The sequence below is a fragment of the Astyanax mexicanus genome, chromosome 6 (assembly GCF_023375975.1).
Source record: "Astyanax mexicanus isolate ESR-SI-001 chromosome 6, AstMex3_surface, whole genome shotgun sequence".
Taxonomy (NCBI): domain Eukaryota; kingdom Metazoa; phylum Chordata; class Actinopteri; order Characiformes; family Acestrorhamphidae; genus Astyanax; species Astyanax mexicanus.
This window is the reverse complement of record NC_064413.1, coordinates 24,752,492-24,771,963: the sequence shown is the minus strand read 5'-3', so window position 1 is coordinate 24,771,963 and position 19,472 is coordinate 24,752,492. Positions and strand designations below refer to the sequence as shown.

Sequence of the window (19,472 nt, the reverse complement as noted above, 5' to 3'; positions counted from 1 at the left end):
GGAAAGATTAAAATCTGAACATATTTTTCATTTATAATCTAATCAGTGTAAACCTGATTTTCACTTATAATCTCAACAGTGTAAACCTTCTTTTTTACTGACAGTATAGACATATTAAAAGCTGCATTTTGTCTACATTCAGTAAAAACTTGCCTTTTTACTTACAGTCTTTATAGTTTTTTTTGTTACATTCACATCAAATTAACAACTGTTTTTGCTTAATCTGTTCACTTTCTGAGCAGATTAAAGTTGTTTTAATCACTCAAAATTAGAAACTAAACAAACAACAGGCTTTTCTAATAGTCTTTTAATCATTTAACCTTTGTGTCTACTGCATTTTAATGCACAATGAACTGTCCGCAAAATACTCACGTTTAGAATCTGAACATTGTTAAACTGGATTTTTTGCTCACATTCTGGAAAGATTAAAACCAGATTTTTTTGCTCCCACACTGAACAGTTTAAAACCAGTTTGAAAATTAGTGCAAACCTGCTTTTTACTTATAATCTGAACAGTGTAAACCTGTCTAGACAGATTAAAAGTGGCATTTTGTATACCTTCAGAACAGTTTAAATCTGCTTTTTCTCTCAAATAACCTTAACTGTGTAGACTTGTTTTTTGCATTTATGAGTAGATTAAAACCTGCCTTTATTTATGTTACTTACTTTTAGCTGGTTCCAGCCTCTGGAAAATAGTATATAGAAAATTTAAACATACTTTAATAATAATTTATAATAATTAATTATTTAGCCTCTGTGTTTTCTGCATCACACTAGTTTTAATGCACGCTGAACTGTCCTCAAAACCCTCATGTCTAGCCTACCCAACTAGACCATGCTGACTGTTGTAGACAGCTGTGGTAATGCCCCGTGGTTGGCAGTACACTGCATCCCACAGAGAGAATGTCACAGAGCATCTCCTCTCCCACTCTACTGCCACTGCTTAACCCTCCACACTCTGACCCTTCATCCTCATCCTCACTCAGACTTGTGGTTGCGGAGAGCGTAGCACAACTTCCACCCCTGTCTCTCTGAAAGCTCTGCGCTCAATCACGTCAGAAGCACAGAACATATCTGAGGTGGCCTCCTTTGTTGTGTGCTTGTACTGGAAAGCACTTGAATGAGTGGAGTTGAGCGAAGAAAAGACGGGCAGGCAACCTTGAGTCAGCCTCAGAATGAGTCATGTGTGTTATGGTGAGCACTCCAGCAGATCCTTATGTTTCAGCAGCCTCTCAGACTGGAGGAACCTTTCTCCGGTTGTGTCTCAGGATCTGAGGTCAGAGATTGCTTTAGAAGAGTATCCATTTGGAAAACACGCAATACTGATGCTTGTTTACATGTCATGGAGGGGTGACGATCACTGTTTCCACTGCCAACAGATAATGAGCCATTTTCTTATCATCAAAGTGTAAAATGTGTATAAACACTATTATTCTAAATTGGTTAGGACAGAAATATGTAAGGGAGTAAACTAAGCTGAGGGGCTTTAAGTAGTCCCAAGTTAAAGAACCATGGCAGTGTGTGTATGTGTGATGTTAGGAGGAAGTTAAATACCTCCAAATCCAGACATTAATATCCATTTTAATAAACATTACTATATGAACATTAAGGCCCAATTCTATTTCCCCCCTCGGACACAGATAAAATGAATAGCAAGAGTTTAATAGTTTTTATTTTACTTTTATTTTAATTAACAAAAAAATACCCTAAAACATATGTAAAACGCAATGCTCTTTTTCAATGTAGACTGTTCTGTCTGAATGGCTGTAACTGTGTATGTGATTTTTATGGTTACTATTTTAGACATTTAGCCCCAAACCACAGGATTTGTTTGTTTGCATATGTATTTAGACACTCTTAGGCTAGGGTCAGTTTTCTCTCTGGGAAGAGTATTGACCAATTCCCAGCATACAGCTGCTGGGAAGATGACAGGACTTACAGAGAATATAAGCAATGTGTGTTGCAATTGTAAAAGTAAATGCTTTTGTGAAATTGATTTAAAGTCCTTTACACAATCCTGATTAACCTTTCAGATCCCAAAAAGATTAAACGTTTGGGGAAAATGGGACACATGCTAACCCAATTTTTTTTATTTAGTGAAATTTTGGCTTATTGTATTGTTTGAGTTTATTGTGTTGTTGCATGAAACTGGGGCAAAGAAAAGTCTCCCTCATGCATATGCATTTGAGATTGTGCAGAAAATGGACACACCTAATACTTACATTACAGGACAAGCTAAGAGAAACCAACTTTGAAAGTGGCTCATATTGACCTCACAATCAATGCATCGTATTGTGCAGTGTTATACAGTTTTGCAAGCATTATCATGAACGCTTCTCCAGAGTTACATGGTGCAAAAGTGTTTTTTTCTGTGCATTACTGTGCATTAATTTATGGTTAAAGAGTGGTTAAATGGAAGCATGAGCCTTAAATATTTAAAAGTGTAGTTTAAAGAATATTTATCAACAGAAACTATTTCAACTTACAGAGTCGAATCTTTCCTATGGGAGAAGTGTGTGTTGTGTGTTCACAGTCCTATTGTTGCTTCTGAATTTTAGCTGGAGTTAAATTATGTTTTATGCTCAACAGTCCTTTGGAATGTGTTATGGTGAAGTGAAAATTCTGTCAGAAACCTCCAAATAATCAGGACGTCCCCTTCCTCTCAGTGCAGTGTTATAATAGCATCTGGCAGCAGCCTATCAAGGCTAATGAGCAGTATGCTGAGCTAATTACTCTGTGGAGATGGAAATGAGACTGCAGCTCCTTTTTGTTCAAAGGTGAGTGTTGACAGTGGTCCACTTGAGGCGATGGAGGACAGTGTTCCAATCCCAGTCACACTGAATCTGTGTGCTCATGCATCTTGCTTACATCAGCACACAGCTGCTATAGGTTTCAGGTGGAGTAAGCATCAATGATGTTTGTGCCTTTCAAAACAGGATAGTGTTGTGGTTGATGGGAGAGCAGAAAAGAAATGGTAGTAATTAGAGATGCACACAAAAAATATTGACCGAAACCAAACAAAATGATTTTTTTTTCACAGGTTTTCATTAAGTTTGCCACCTTCATTTAAAATTGACTAAATTACATAGCATACGTTAATTTTTTCTTGCTTTTCAAACATGCAAAAAATAAAACACTACAGGTAAACTGTTTATTGAACACTTTAAATTTTAATAAACCAATAAAGCACAATATATCTACCTCAGCAGTGCAGTCCTAATCATAATTTCGCCTTAACAGTGCTATTATAGTGACGCATTTAAGTAGCTAGCTAGCTAGGTAGCTACATTAGCAGTGCTATTCTATAATCATAATATAATAATAATTGCTAGCTAGCTACCTCAGTAGCGACATTCTAATCCTAATTTATTTTAAACAGTGCAATTGTAGTCATAAGTTTACCTCAGGTCTGCTCAAGTCTCAAGTCACATAGTTACCTAACTTGAAAGCTAGCTTGGAATTTAAATAGAAAAAAGTAGGGAGTCTTTTGGTAAACAAAGAAATGCTAAAGCTAAGGTAGCTAGCTAGCTCAGCTAACATTACTCCCCTGCAATATGAATAAACTGAAAGTAAACAGGCACAAAACTGAAACCAAGCATGTTGGCTAAGTGATGCTGGATTTCCTTTAATTCTTGTGAGTTTAAAAATGAACTTAAAGTCCATTCTGTACATAGCAGTATTCAGTCATGCAGGGGGAGAAGGTGGGAGTGTTGGCCTGCTGTCTGTTCACTTATTCGACCAAACCTAAAATCTTTTTTGGTTATTTCTGGACAAATATTTTCAGTTGCCAAATGTTCACTGCATCTTTACTACTAATTTAGTGTCAATATGGTCTGTATTAACATATCGTCAGTGGAAACCTCAGTATTGTCAGTATGAACCTCTTGGCCTCGATGAAACCAGAATATGGTGTGAACTAGGGTTGCAGCGGTAACCGGTTTCACGGTATACCGTGGTATTAAAATGCACGGTTATCATACCGTGTGTGTTTGCTTATTACCGGTAAAACGCAAGCCAGCGGTGAAACTCACCCGCGCATACGCAACTCTGCTCCGCTTCAGCTACTCAGCACACAGCGGTGAGAACGGCAGAAAGTGCTAGACTAGAGCTTCATTAACAATTATTATTGTTAATGAAAACGAACCAAATAACGAAAACTGAAAGTGAAACTTAACCAACTTATTTATAAGCGCTGTTTTCACTCCCGCAGTTCTACAGCGGGAGGTGTTGTGCTGATTCTGTCCGCGAAGCGGGAGTCGGATTGAGCAGGGAGTCGGATTCGGCACAACAGCGGCAGCGCGGCAGCACCTCGCGGTCCGCGGTGTTAGTTGTAAGCGCTCGCGCTAGCCGCAAAATACGACAGAAAACACTGAGAAACTGCAGAATTATGTATTGGACTAAAATGAGCACGAGGAGATAAAAGAGAACCTTTACCTGTGAGTAGCTCAAATCAGAACACGCAAATCTCTCTCTCTCTCTGTCTCTCTCTCTCTGTGTCTCTCTCTCTCGCACGTGAACTTCTCCGCACTGTGTTTAGCTGTTCTTAAAAATCATTTTAATTAAATAATAGTTCTATGCTTCTATGTTAGTGTTAATTAACATAATTCTGATCATATTTCGCTCATTCAAACAGCCTGAAAACAGACTTGTAATCTTGTAATCAACAAGCTTGTAATCAATGTGGCCGTAAAGTCACAGCTAAAGGAGGAAATACATCAAACCTGTTCTCCCATCTTCGAAAACACCACCCCGCTGTGCAGCGGAAAGTATGTGTTCAGTTTATAATTTTAATCTGAACATAAATAAAAACCTCTTTGTAGTCGTGCACAACCCATGCGGTAAGCGCCCGCAAAAGCGCTGAGTTATCCGAAATTTGGGCACGCAGGTACAGGCGTGAAGTGCGTGCTACGATGGATTCACGTGTCCGTGTAAAGGTCCTGGCCGGACTGGATGTGAAAGACGCCATTCATTTACATGCGTTTATTTTCAAATTCTGACGTGCCTGTTTTTCATATGTTGAAGGTTTTAAGGTATGAAAGCCTTAAAATAGAAATCTCTATTGTGAGGATCATGTCAGAAATAAATCCCCTCTTTCTGCAGTATCTGGTTATATACCAACTTTTTTTATATATATACACTCTTAATGCCCTTAAGAGTAGTGGAAAAACATGGTTTCCTTCACCTGATGGTGTAGTTTCTACAATAAATAGTTAATTGAACAAAAAACCTTTGTTGTAATTTCTTTAAGGGTCAGTTTAATAATATATGTAACAAACTGTGATACCGTGATAACCGTGATACCGCGGTATTTTCCGAGACGGTTATCATACCGTGAAAATCTCATACCGTTGCAACCCTAGTGTGAACACAGTGTCTATTAACATCTCATGCTTGCTGAATCAGTAATGAGTAATTATAGAGAGCTAGTGAGGATGATAACTTGTGCAGGAAGGTTAGAGAAGGGAAGAAACCTGACTTCAAAGAAGTGGGAAGAGATCCCTTTTCGCCAGATCTCCATGTTAATGTTCAGATTAAAGAGGTGATTACAAGATGTGAGGCACGGTAGAAACAAGCAACCGAGCACAGAGATGATATAATATCCAAGCCTGCAAAGCCTCACAGGGCTCTGGCCAGTGACAGGGCTAACCAGCTTTAAAAGGCCCAGCTCCAGCTGTGAAGCTCCCAGCCTCCCCCACTGCCTGTGTCACGTATCCCATGTCACATCCATGAGCTTGTCCCTGAGCAACAACAAGCAGAACGACACACTCTTCGGGAAAAAAAAGAAAAAAAAAAACACAAGCCAAACAAACAGCAGACCTGTCAAAGTCATTGCGGCTTTCGCTAGAGCACCAGCCCTTCCTAGCGGTGTCTGATGTCCCCGTAATCCATGGCTGGAATAGGCTAGTCAGTTGCTCTTTTTAAAAAAAAGAAGAAGAAAAAATACGGGTCAAAAGTTTTAGATCACTCCTGTTTTTTGCTTGTTTAGTAGCAGTGCTGTATGGCCCAGACAAGCTGCTTTTTATTTTAATTATCTGAGCAATGACTTTATTACTGCATAAGTTTTCTCTTCACTGCTAAAACTGAGAGTCCATTGTTAGACTAAAATAAATGGGTTGCCATGTGGGTCAGCCAGACTTCTTCCTGTACCAGTTTACTCCAGTTTCCAAGAGTCTTTTGAAGGTGTAGGAAACAGTACTCACTGCTCTCTGATCTGTAAAAAATTATAAAGGAAATACTTACACTTTTAATAGTTACAGAGGTATATGTGTTAATTTGTCTTTTTTCTAGTTATTATGATGAAAGTGTAAATGTGCTGTGCGTAAGTGTGTAAAAGCTGCAGTAGAGAGTACAATAACACCATCTGTTCCAGTACTGCTTTACTACAGACGAAGGCTATGTAAATTGACTTTTATTTTTTTTAAATCCATTTCCAAAACTCAGTTTATTCCCTTTGCTGCTTACCAGCTGTAATCTAACCATGTTAACCACTTAATTGTTTGGTAAAAGTCACCTCTTCCTTTTTAAACAGTATATTATTTAAACATTTTTTACAATATACTAATATGTATGTATTTTTTTACAATACTAAAATGACTTTTTTCAGTTTTAAGTTAATTATTTCCCTTAAAGGCCTTGGCAAAATGTAATTTATGTATAAATAACTATGAGAATGCTAAACGTGTACACTGACATGCCACATGTAATGGGACAGGAATTAGTATTGTGTCCCGTGAATTTTGCCACGTCCCATGGAAGCTAGTGGTCACATTCATCACAACTGTTCTGTCTTCTCTGTGTGGTTATCCCTTCAGTACAGATGTTACATTGAAGTAAGGAATGTTAAATGCCCATATACATTTGGAAATGGAATTCATGTTGCCTTGCTATGGGCATTCTGACCATTGATCAGCCTCACTCACTAGATAGCACCTCACAATGTGTACAAATGTACACAAATGAGATATTACTTTGATAATGATCAGTTTACATACTGATATTCAATGACATTTGGTATGTCAGTGTAAACTCATACTTGGTTCTAAGTCATATAAAAAAAATCCAGACTGCTCGATATCTGTTGAAAATCTGAAGAATTTCTGTATCTTCTTCTTTCACACCTGCAGGTCTTTACAGGAATCTTCACAGCAGAGATGGTCCTGAAGATTATTGCACTGGACCCGTACTATTACTTCCAACAAGGATGGAACATCTTCGACAGTTTTATTGTTTGTCTCAGCTTAATGGAGCTCGGCCTTTCTAATGTGGAAGGTCTCTCGGTCCTGCGGTCTTTCAGACTGGTAAGGTCTCTTCTTTAATAGCTTTGTTTTATGGGCAGAGTACAGACAGACAAATCATCTATTATCCTGGGGAGCCTCAGGCCATAGAACCTGAGTGATTAGGTTCATTCAACTGGTTTTAAGTGCAATAATTGCTCTGAATTGCTCTGAAATTTGGTTATGTGTTTATTTATTTATACTGTACAGAAGTTCAATTTTGGCAGTATGTTATGTGAAGGAATCTTTCAAAGAAACAGTGATTGTTTTTCTTTTGTTTTGTCTTCACAATGTGAAATGAATTTATGTTCATGTGTTATTTTTGCTGGCAGCGAAACTTTAAGTTTAAACATTAAGTATAACTATTATTTAAACCACAGCATCTTTAAAAGTCAAGTAATACAACGCTGTGTTGTGCTCAGGCTACTTAAGTCTTTTTTTTAGGCTTTAATGATGCATGCATTGAAGTAATTCATATTAAGGGTCTTCAGCTCTCTTCCTGGAGAGCAAACTCGTTCAGCTACACAAAGAAGACTTTTAAGGGGAGTACTTTTTTTGTAGATTTGATAAAGTATGTTAGGGTTGGATTCAAAAACTGTGAGAAGGTACACGATATGTCCAAATGTTTGTGGACAATGTGTATAATTTTAATTCCAATTTTTATTCAATTTTCTCCCCAATTTACACGGCCAATTACCCAACCCATTAATTAGGTCTCCCCTATCACTTGTGATGCCACATCACCAGGAGGGTGAAGATTAGCACATGCCTCCTCCGACACACGTGAAGTCTACCCACCCAGAGAGAGCGAGGCCAATTGTGCTCTCTCAGGGCTCCTGTAGCCGATGGCAAGCTACATAAACAGGATTCGAACCGGCGATCTCCTGATCATAGTGGCAGCACTTAGCCCGCTGGACCACTCGGAGCCCTGCATTCATCTACTTCAGGTTCTGTCTATTACTGAAAGTTTTACATTGGCTTTCACACACAGCTTTTCTAGTTCCTATAAATAAGTATTGTAAAGAATAGGGCTTCCTGGAGCAGATAAACATGAACCTTCTGGCACCCTGCCTTTTGCCAGAGGGCTAGAGATCTGAGCTGTGGAGTAGAGGAACTGTGTTCTCTGGAATAATGGTGCTCCATCCAGTACATTTGGAATGACCTGAAAAATGGGTGATGCCATCTTGATCACTGAAAACAGTCAAATTCTCATTGCAGAGCTCCGAAATCTAGTAGAAAATCTTCCCTGGACAGTAGAGACAGTTACTTCAACAAAAGCAGATACATTCTTTTTAATACTCTTGATTTTAGAAGACACAATGAATGAGCAGGTATCCCAATACTTTAACACTTACTTATGTAGTGAGTGTGGCACTTCAGAAGCAGTTGAAGACCAGCATGTTTTAGGGTTTGTATGGTCATGAAATACTTGAAAAACTAATGGTATTTCAAAATAGCAATTTCCAGGCCTGGATACGTTTTGGAAAAATAAAAATAAAGTCATGGACATTTGCTCTACAGATCTTTGTGTTTCCATCTATCGACAGAGAAAAGCTATTTTGAGCTAATAAATACTTCAGCTTGGAGTTAATTCAGCAATTTAGCCCTACACGATAGAAGATATGACACATTTTATTATTGAAGATTGTGTGTCAACATTGCTTAAAGAAATGTGTTTTTATATACAATTATTTTTAGCCCTACTGCAGTCAATTTTGATTATAGTTTTAGTTTATTTTGTCCATGTTTGCACTGGTGTTGGTTGCATCATATGGTCATGAGAATTTGCCTTGAAGGTATGGATAAGTCATGGTAATTTGTTGGTTAAAAAGTGTATGAACCTTGATATTTGTATTGTTTGTTTGGTCTAAAACATCATTGTCAACAATGGCAGCAGTAATAAAACATTTTTATTACTATAAATCAGTGTTTTTTTAAACACTGCCCTGCACATTTTAGTGGATTTCCTGCTTAGAGTAACTCCCTGTGGGCTTTTTTTTCTCTGAATGGGCTTTTTTTCTAATTAGCTTATTAGTTGAGTCCTGAGGTTCGGGAAAGTCTGCTTGCAGGACCAGGATTGAGAAACAGTGTTATATAATAATAGTTTTATTACAATTTATCTTCAATCATGTTTTTTTTTTCTCCACAGCTAAGAGTCTTCAAGCTGGCGAAGTCATGGCCCACCCTGAACACACTGATAAAGATCATTGGGAACTCTGTGGGTGCCTTAGGAAACCTCACTCTGGTGCTGGCCATCATCGTCTTCATCTTCGCTGTGGTGGGCATGCAGCTGTTCGGGAAGAATTACGAGCTGTGCGTGTGCAAGATCTCCAAGGATTGTATACTGCCACGGTGGCACATGAAGGACTTTTTCCACTCTTTCCTCATTGTGTTCCGGGTGCTGTGCGGCGAGTGGATCGAGACCATGTGGGATTGTATGGAGGTGGCGGGACAGCCACTCTGCATCCTGGTCTTCATGCTGGTCATGGTGATCGGGAACCTGGTGGTGAGTCTCTTGGCCTGTTTGCCCATTTTCCTTTTGTATCTCAGTAATGAGGTTTAATTATACTTGAGTATAATTGCTCAAGTATAATAATATGCTGTTGTTGTTAGAGAATTTTTAAATTTAGTAATCTAATGCTGCAGGCTGATAATCAGACCCAGTTTAAACTGGAGAGAGTGCTATTTGTGGCTAGCTGTGGTGCTGTTGGCCAGTTTATATGTTTATATTTAAGGCGTGGTGCTAGACTAGTACTGTCTGTATGTGTATCAGCTGATTAACATGATCTATACTAACTTTTGACATATAGTGGCTTTACCTTGAGTAGATTGTGTAGACTGTAGGACAGGTTCAGGATATAAAAGCACATGCTTTAAAATAGCATGATCTGACTGTGGTACAGTAGTTTCGGTAAGTGTTTTAGAGCTGCAATTTTGTAGACAGATTTGTCGAAGGCTTGTGTCTCCCTTGGGTCAGCTTGGCTCTGTTTGGCCAGTGCAAACACAGTCGACCCGTGTTCCCCGCTGTCAACAAGCATAGCTAAGAGCTTGAACCTAACAGGATCCCTCCAGCAGATTACTCTTGCCACACAGCTCCTATTTTCACCATCCATCTCTCTCTCTCTGTCCCTCTCCCTCCCTCCATTCCTCTCTCTCTCTCTTTCTCTTTCTGTCTCTCTGGGGTTCTTTGCTGTTCCAATTCTCAGTCTGTCACTGTCTCTTTTTCTCAGTCTTTCTCCTGTCCTAACTCTTTCCAGTGTGCTTATTCTCCCTCTCTTTCTCATTAGACATTGTTTCCACATGTCCAGTGGATAAAGACTCTGGCAGGGCCTGGTCTTTGATGGAAACAAGTGGAGAAGCCCTTCTCAGGGGGCCTCGTACTAAAGAGCTAAAGAGCTAGCCTGCTACAGCATTTTATATTAAGAGTGCTGGCTGGTTGCCCATACTTGTTTAAGAGCCATTTTCACACTTGTCAGGAATACGTTAGTCTTTACTCAGGTCCATTTCTGAGCTTGTTTAGAGTGTGTCTGTGTGTGTGTGTGTTTGTGTGTGGTATCCCCCCCTAAAAAAGGAATACCAGCACCCCTAAAAGTGAAAGCATAAAGTTGTGTTTTTGGTGTTTTTTAAGCTGAATTTTGTCTGTGATTACTTAAAAATTATTCTTTTCATATCTAAAGCCCAGGATTAGTTCCTCAGGGGGACGTCTGTGAAAAATGTTTCACACTTCTACTCAGTGATTAAATCTTGCATCCAGACTGCAATTGAAAAAACAGGAGGACCAGTGAGTTTTTTGGCTTTCTTGGTCACATGACATTGCGTTCAGTAGCTCCTCCATTTCCACTCTCTGTTGTGTTTATGTGGATCTCCATTGGAACGCGTACCCAAAGTGTAATTACAGTGCATTGCAGTGGACAAATAGTTATTTTATTAAGCACAAGGTGACGAAACTCAGACATGTGGATCTGGACAGGACTAAAATTATCGAAGGACCACAGAGTTCAGCGAAAAACAGAAGGTAATTCTTCCTGTAATTTTTTTTAGAGGACATCTGAGAAAAACACATACATGGTTGTTACGGATGAGCTAATTAATGTGATCTATACTGAGTTTTGAGTGGCATTACCTTTTAGCTATTTAAATTAGACTAGATGACCGAGAATGCAGCTGTGTGAGATATTTTTGATTGAAATACTGTATTTAAAACAAAAAATGTGCCGTTTTATCTTCTTATTTGCTGATAAGATGTTTAAAATCAAAGTAATCACACCTGCCCCTAGTACATAATAGTTTGAGTGTCTGATATGAATCTAAATTATCCTATTTCTTGTGATATAAGACATGTATCCTGGGAATTCTTCTCAATTTCATTTACAGTGTTTTTTAAGCAGAACTTGTGGCTGGGTTTGTTGGGTACTCAGTTGTTTTGCTTTCTCACACACACAAGAACTTCTTCTGAACTGTGGATCAATTGTGTGCAATTCCACGCATCACTTTTCAGCATGTAGACTTGCAAAATGAACCAATAATGCAACCCCATGCACAGCACCAGGAGCGGATAGCTTCTACTCCTGCAGTGCAGTACACTAGAGTTCACTAGAATTGTACACCAATATCAGGAGGACAAGAGGATTGGTCCTCCAATTCAGGGCTTAAAATCAACTTTCACACTTCCGAACCAACTTGAGAACTTGTGAAACAAACCCTACCAAGAATAAAAGAAAAAGCTAGTATGAAAATGTATGAAAATTCCTCAAGAGGAGGTATGTGATTAGTGCCTGTCTGTAATGAGAATACTTTGAAATATGGCCATAACTGTAGACCAAATCCAAATGTTTCTAACAAAGCAAGTAAAAATGTCTGTTTATGAATTAGGTGTTTCTAATTCATGATGGGATGGTTAATGCATTAAGTTGAACAGCCGATGCGTGTTGAGTGCCTACCCTTAATGAGTCAGGATGAATTATAGATGCACTAACTGCTTTCATTCTGTTAGCTAGTGTATGGTACTCTGTGATGGACTGGCGCCCAGTCCAAGGGGTATTCCTGCTTGTGATGAATGATTCCAGGTAGACTCTAGACCCACTGCTTGTTCTTCTTTAGGTTCAAACATAATTCCGGATGAATATTTGATCACTCTTCTTAAATTAGTTCAGTTACGTTTGCTGGTTTTCTTGCACAGACCCGACTTTTGAGAACATACTATGTTTGATAGGCTTGAGGTCAGGACTTTCCAGAAGCTTGGAGGTCATTCCAAAGCTTAATGTTAACCTGCTGTACCCATTCCACAACTACATGTCATGTGTTTGGAGTCGCTGTCCTGCTGGAGCACTGTGTTGTGTCAACTGTCTGTTTAACATTCAGTTAAAAGTTGTACTGAAGGATTCTGAGGTACTCCTTCTTCTTCATTGTTTCATCAACTTTGTGTGATGATCCAGTTTCACTGGCAGCAAAACAGCCCTGAGGAATGAAGCTACCGCTACCATGCTTAAAAGTTGGTTGGTACAATGTTCTTGGAGCAAAAATGTACTCCTTCACTCCTTCAAACATACAGCTAGTTATTGTGATGTAACGTTGGCTTTATGTTTAATGTTAGATAGGGGTGAGCAATAGGGCCCTTAAATAATAATATGATATTTAGAGTATTTTTGCCATAGCAATATGCAATATTCTTGCAGATATGAAAAAAAAACACTGATTTTTTTTAAACAATTATAATTGCAATATAATACTGAAATGAAATAAATACTGGTTTTATTTAATAGAAATGTAAGATGCAAAAAAACAAAAAAACATCTATAAACATTTGTCTATTTCATAACCAGTAACAGTAACTAAAGACTTTTAAAATAATAGTGTAACAAAATCTATACAAACAAAAATTAAACTAAACAAAACTAAAAATAAAAGTGCAGCATATTTTTGTGCATGCATTTAAACTGCAAACAAACAATTAAGCATAAATACAGTAAATAGCATAACAACTACCAAACAGACTGCTTTCAAGATTTGCTTTTTTATCTTGTCAATTATTTTGCTGTATTGTTGCAAATGTTATATGTTCCACCCCTATTGTTGCCATAACTACTCTCTTAAAAATAAAGGCGCTACAAAGGATTATTTGAGAGATACTATAGAATACTATATACTATACCATAGATACTTTTGCTTCTTGCTTCCATAAAAGCGCTTCTGTAAAATGGAACCTTTAAAGTTTCAAAGAAGTGAAGGTAAAGATCATAATAAATTCTGGATAATAGGTTTTAATTTGGATAACTAAATTAAAGGTCAATTAACATGGTTGTTTCATATGGATATTTGTTGCTATTATGCAAAATTCTTGTGCTTTAGATTTGATTATAGACAGAGCAATTGAAATGTTATGATCTACATTAACTTCCATTGAATATAAGAGTTTTTTGTCTCCTGTAAAGTTGCTATTTTGCAACTTTTTACATAACAAGCAATGCTATTCTGATTAGACAGGTGCATAATTGTCATGTATGTGTGTACCTTGCATTCATGTGCACAGATGTATGTTCTGTAAGACATTTAGTTATCTAGCACATGGTACTGCAGTTGAAATATCTTTATTTAAATAACTTAATATATAAAGCATTGCAACCATACAACCTTCCTCTTAGGTACAGTTATAGCTTGATCAGTATTTTTATCAACCTATATTACTGATATCTAGCCTTACGTGCAAAGGTCTGGTGTGGCTGCAGGTTTTCAAACAACTGATCACGTGTTTCTGTTTGTCTTAGATAAAAATATGCAGCCACACCAGCCTTTTGTGAATAAGTTTGGACACCCCCTGGCCTCTAACGTTATACCTGTCCCTTGATACATCTTCTCCATCACTAGGCTGAGTTGTTGCAGAGCTTGGTGTGTCTGCTTACGTCTGCCGCTGCCTAATTGGGCAAGTGCAACCAGCACCAATTACCCAGCCCCATGCATCAGCTAATATTATCTTTCTCAGTGGGGCTGCCTCCAGTGAACAGCATCCTTTGCTTACGTACTTGTTTAATGCATGTTCTCTTCCCCCATTCCTTCTATCCCTTTCTCTCGTTCTCGTTCTCTCTCTCTTTCTGTCCTACTGTCATTGACTGGTTATCCTGAACTCACGGGGAGATGCAGCATCGTTAAATATGGCTCATTTGTAGAACTGCCACAAAGTTGTCATCATAGTCGTGTCAGTCTTGTCTGCAAGACCAAAAAAAAAACACATTTGTCATAATTATGGCTTTCATCTGTCGCATACTTGAACTAAAGCAAAGGTGAAAGTGAAGTGAAGGAAGTTGAACTGGCTGTCTGCAGCATGCCTGCAATGTTTGCACTGTATTCTATGCACAGTCTGGTTAATAATAGCTGCAGTTTATAATTTGAAAAAGCATGTAAATGAAATGTTCTGTATGTTAAGTTTAGATGTTGTTGTCTTCAGATGTAGCTGATAATCCTTAAGCTGCTACGCCAATCATGCTGTTAACATATTGTCTGCATGTATTTTACTTAAATAGTCTGCTGTTGGTTACAGTGCACTAGAAAGCTGGAATTCTTTGCAGGAAACTAAAGATTTGATCGCTGGTTATTTAAATTTATATTGTTTATTACATTATTTGTTTGCTTACTTATTTATTATCTTAATTAATATTAAAATTTAATAGCTGTTTTGACTTTACTTTCTAAAAAGGTGAAAAGTTTTTTTTATCTTGATTCATTTGTAAATTTTAGTTTCATTAGATTAAATACAATAGATTTTTTTTCTTTTATTGTAAATGCTCAGCTACATTGAAAATGAGCGTCACCCTCAATTTGCTTAAAATTTAGGTTGTTTGACTGATTTGATTAAATGATTGATTGGTCAAACAGGATCAGGCAGTGAGCAGACAGTTATTAATGAATGAATTTATTTTCTTTATTGTTTGTTTTGTCATATAAACACTGACGGGTTCCAGTGCCTGTGCCTGTCCACCACATGATGTGGATAACAGGTGTTGTGACCGCCCCCCGGATACCTAAAACGAGAGCGTTGTTTCCACTTGGAGCGGAGGAAGAAAGAGAATGAGGAGCGATGGAGGGGCAAGCATTCCTAAAAATCCACGGAGTGTAACGCACACATAAACACAGCGGCATTACACTACCGCCCACATCCCAACAACCCCACACAAGCAGAAGGCCTGAGCTTCGAGTGTGAGCCACTGTAACTTGAGAGGAGTACATGTGGGTCATTGTGGTTCAGGTGTACTTGATCCTGGTGTAAGCAACTGCCAGCGGCGTCCTCTCACTTTCTAATCACCTACTCTAATCACAGTGGGTGTGTTACCTGAGCAGACAGCATGGCTTACACACCTCTAGTCTGCAGCTTGGTCGTATACTGACACACCAAAACGTGGTTTGCTCAAATATTTACAGCTAGCTACTACTGATACAACTGACCACGGATAATAAGATTGTCCCTCATGGTTCAGGATGCATGTGGACCATGGATTAATCTCCAAAGTTTAGCTATAACTGCTGTACAGTGTTTTTACAGTACGAATTTAGAAATAGAATCTGCACAATATTGGACAAATTTGACTTTGCAATGTTTTTTTGCTGATATAAATAAAGCTCTGGAAAAAAAATTAGACCACGTTTCTTTGATTTTACCAAATTAAAAACCTCTGGAATATAATCAAGAGGAAGATGGATGATCACAAGCCATCAAACCAAGCTGAACTGCTTCAATTTTTTTGCACCAGGAGTGGCATAAAATTATCCAAAAGCAGTGTGTAAGACTGGTGGAGGAGAACATGCCAAACCAGGGTTATTCCACCAAATATTGATTTCTAAACTCTTACAATTTTATGAACATGAATTTGTTTTCTTTGCATTATTTGAGGTATGAAAGCTCTGCATCTTTTTTGTTATTTCAGCCATTTCTCATTTTCTGAAAATAAAAGCTCTAAAAGACTATTTTTATTTGGAATTTGGGAGAAATGTTGTCCGTAGTTTTTAGAATAAAAAAACAATGTTCATTTTACTCATAAATATACCTATAAAAATACCTATAAATAGCAAAATCAGAGAGATTCACAAACTGAAGTGGTCTCTTAATATTTCCAGAGCTGTATATCGCAATATTAAACAGTGTAGGACCAATGATGTCACCAGCCCAGCCCCGCCCCCCCACCCACACACTATCTTGTATCAGAGTTCTGGACCAACCTGAGAGATGAGTCAGCACTTTAGAGGCTTAGTTTGAAAAGGGCTGTAGTTTGCAGTTTTTTTTGTTTGTTTTCTTTTTTGTCATGGCTTTTATAATAAAAAAAATAAAGTTAACACAATTTATATAAGTAGAATTCCATCTTGCCAATGTTACATTTATTCTTTAATTTCTGTCTAAATATTTATTATTAAATGAACGCTGAAGGCTTAAGAAATAACAGATTATTTTTTCAATTGATTGACCCCACTAATTAAAGTATCATTTATATAATCTACTGAGGCCAAAATAGAAATATTATCTTTTAGACTTTTTTAGCCATAGTATATTATCTTTTGTTTCAAAATAACCACCATGTTGTCTTAAGGGCTCTACGGATTGTAGCTAACATGAACAGTAACATTAACTTGTGAGGATCAGTAAGGTATCATGCAAGCATGTGCCCACTACAATCTCACTGCTGCAGGAGAGGAGAATAGAAGGCATTTTTCTGCCAACTGTTTTATTTTGATTTTATGTTAGAAATCAATATCCTACAAGAGTGGCGTTGCTCCTTGACGTTCACAACAACCAGTCTGGCAATGGTAAAGTCTTTTTTGCTGTTGTTGTAGAAGTTGGAGGGTAGAAGCATGTTCAGATCCCTCTGTAATACTGCTGAGCTGCCTACACATGAGTTCATGAGTGTCCAGTTTTTATATGGCATGGTATTGCTGCCTTAATATATAATATATACTGGCAAAGGATTTGGAACACTAGTATTCATTGTTTCTTATGAAATCAAGAATATTTAGAAAGAGTATGTATTGCTTTTGTTAGTGTAACTGTTTCTTTTGTCAATTAAGGCTTTCTGCTAGATTTTGGAACATTTATGTGAGGGTTTGATTTGAGGTGTGGGTGGTGTGTGGTTTATAGCCCTCCTGACAATATTCATTGTGCCAATAGGTTTATCTGTCCCTTCTACAGGGACTGGACAAGATATTTTTGCGTGCCTTAATTCATTAGACGGGGTGTCCACAAACATTTGGACATATTGTGTGTGTATCACTGTGTGGTTCTAAGTTGGCATGCAAATCCTGCTGTGCCACATAGACCACACCTCTGATCCCAGTACACAGGTCTGCATGTGAAATGCATGTTGAGGTGCATGAGCTTGTGTCTATGCATGCATGTGTGTGTCTGTTTGTGTGTGTATGCATGTGGGCCTGCAGGCATCCCTCCAGATGGGCATGGATACGCCTTGGTTGATGCACCTGCGTGAATAATCATAATTATTTAAAGCAGTAGCTCTGTAACTGGAGAGGTGAAAGTGCCATTATCAGATGGGTGGCTTCCCAGATGCCCATTAAATCTTTTAGGGGTGAAGTGGAGACTCCACGGCTGTCTAAAATATAACAAATGCTGCCCACTCACAAAGTATTCTGAGGCCGGAAGGCACCCAGTCATGTCTGAATCGAAGTTCAGAACCCTAGCCTTTTTTAAAACCATTTTGCTGGGTGAACAAAAAAAGCTAACACTGCTAAACACTAATATGTAGGTCTGTTGATTTTTGGCAACAATTTGACCTATTGGTTATGTACTAATTTACCAGGGTTTTTTTCAGGGCCATGTGTAAGATTTCATATTTTTTATTCAGGGCTGCAACAGATAATTGAAAAAAAATAACTGTTGGCAACTAATACAATAATCAATTAGTTGGGTCTACATCATTATCCACATAAGTACAGTTGCTACCCTGTAATGTGGGGGTAAAGCACCATTAAGCTGGATGCATATTAGAGCCATGGTTGAAGAAGATGCACAGAAAGTCATAGTAAATTAATTCCTAGAGCCTGCTACTAGTAAACAAGATGTCTTATATTTAGTACATTTAAATGTAACTCACATTTAACAAACAAGTTAGCCTTAGCCACCCAAGTTTTCCTTTCTGCCTTAAATTCCGCCTTAAATTTGACAACTCGACCATCATTTCCAAAACAAACCATATTTATAGTTAAGCTAATGTTAGCAACAAGTTATATACTCTATAGTTCTCTCAATCAATATTACTAGAGCATTATAGAGCAGTTAAACAAGATCCGTCTCATTTTATTAAATATGTATCTCACTCACGTTTACCGCTTTTAAAATTCTTTAATTTTCCCCAAAATCGTCAGTGTGCCTTATAATAAGGTGTGTCTTATGTATGAATTCTCTTGTAAGGAGCAGGAAAGCCACTTCGCTGAAGTACAGCATTATACAGGAGTTTCAGTGAAGTTTCTCCAGCATTATTAGCTTTAGTCACTAACCACAGTGCTAGCTCTTTCGCCATTCAGAGGTAAATATATTGTACTGTAGCCTGCCTGTTTTACCGTGTTAAAACAAACTACATGGGATGAACCGCTAGCTGATAGCACACTGGGTTGTTACGGAAACACTCAGGGTTCCTCAGTGTAGCCCTGTTGGGCATTTACTAGCACTAACCGCTGCTAACCGTGGCTAACACTGGAAATCTAAGCTTACTGTATGTAAATGGAAGCGCTTTACCCACCCAAATAAACAGTTTTCAGGAGAGATTAAGAAGCAGTGCTTGTTTGACTTTGAAAGAATTTTCTTTCCTTTTTTTTAAGAAATATAGTTTTGTTTACTTCCCAGCAGAGAGACCTGGAAAACGCGACTGTTGTTGCTTAATATTGCCTCTTAAAATGTGCCTTATAGTACAGTATGTCTAATTTATGAAAACAGACTAGAAAATAGACATTCATTGATTAATTATAGTCTGTACAGCAAGTTTTTTGTTCCACCTTGTTGGCAGTTAACTACATTCAGAATAAAAAAATCAATACTAACATTATGTTTTATATATATATATATATATATATATATATATATATTTACTTTTTTCCCCTTTATTGTTAATTTAGCTGGATAACCAACTCTTGACAAGGAACCAACTCTTGTAGTGCATGTTGCATTTGAGTTGGTCATGGTGGTTGTCCAGCTTGGTAATAATGGTT

The 19,472-nt window shown here is 37.9% G+C and overlaps 1 protein-coding gene across 3 annotated transcripts in view; it reads left to right on the top strand.

Annotated features, from left to right (window-relative positions):
- The window catches only part of scn5lab (sodium channel, voltage gated, type V-like, alpha b), a 205,894-nt gene that overhangs the window by 104,220 nt on the left and 82,202 nt on the right, over positions 1-19,472 (top strand). For all 3 annotated transcript variants that reach the window (XM_049480059.1, XM_022673864.2, XM_049480060.1), the window contains 2 exons: positions 7,125-7,298; positions 9,424-9,780. In XM_049480059.1, coding sequence (XP_049336016.1) covers positions 7,125-7,298; positions 9,424-9,780 — 531 coding nt within the window. The remainder of the gene's footprint in view (positions 1-7,124; positions 7,299-9,423; positions 9,781-19,472) is intronic.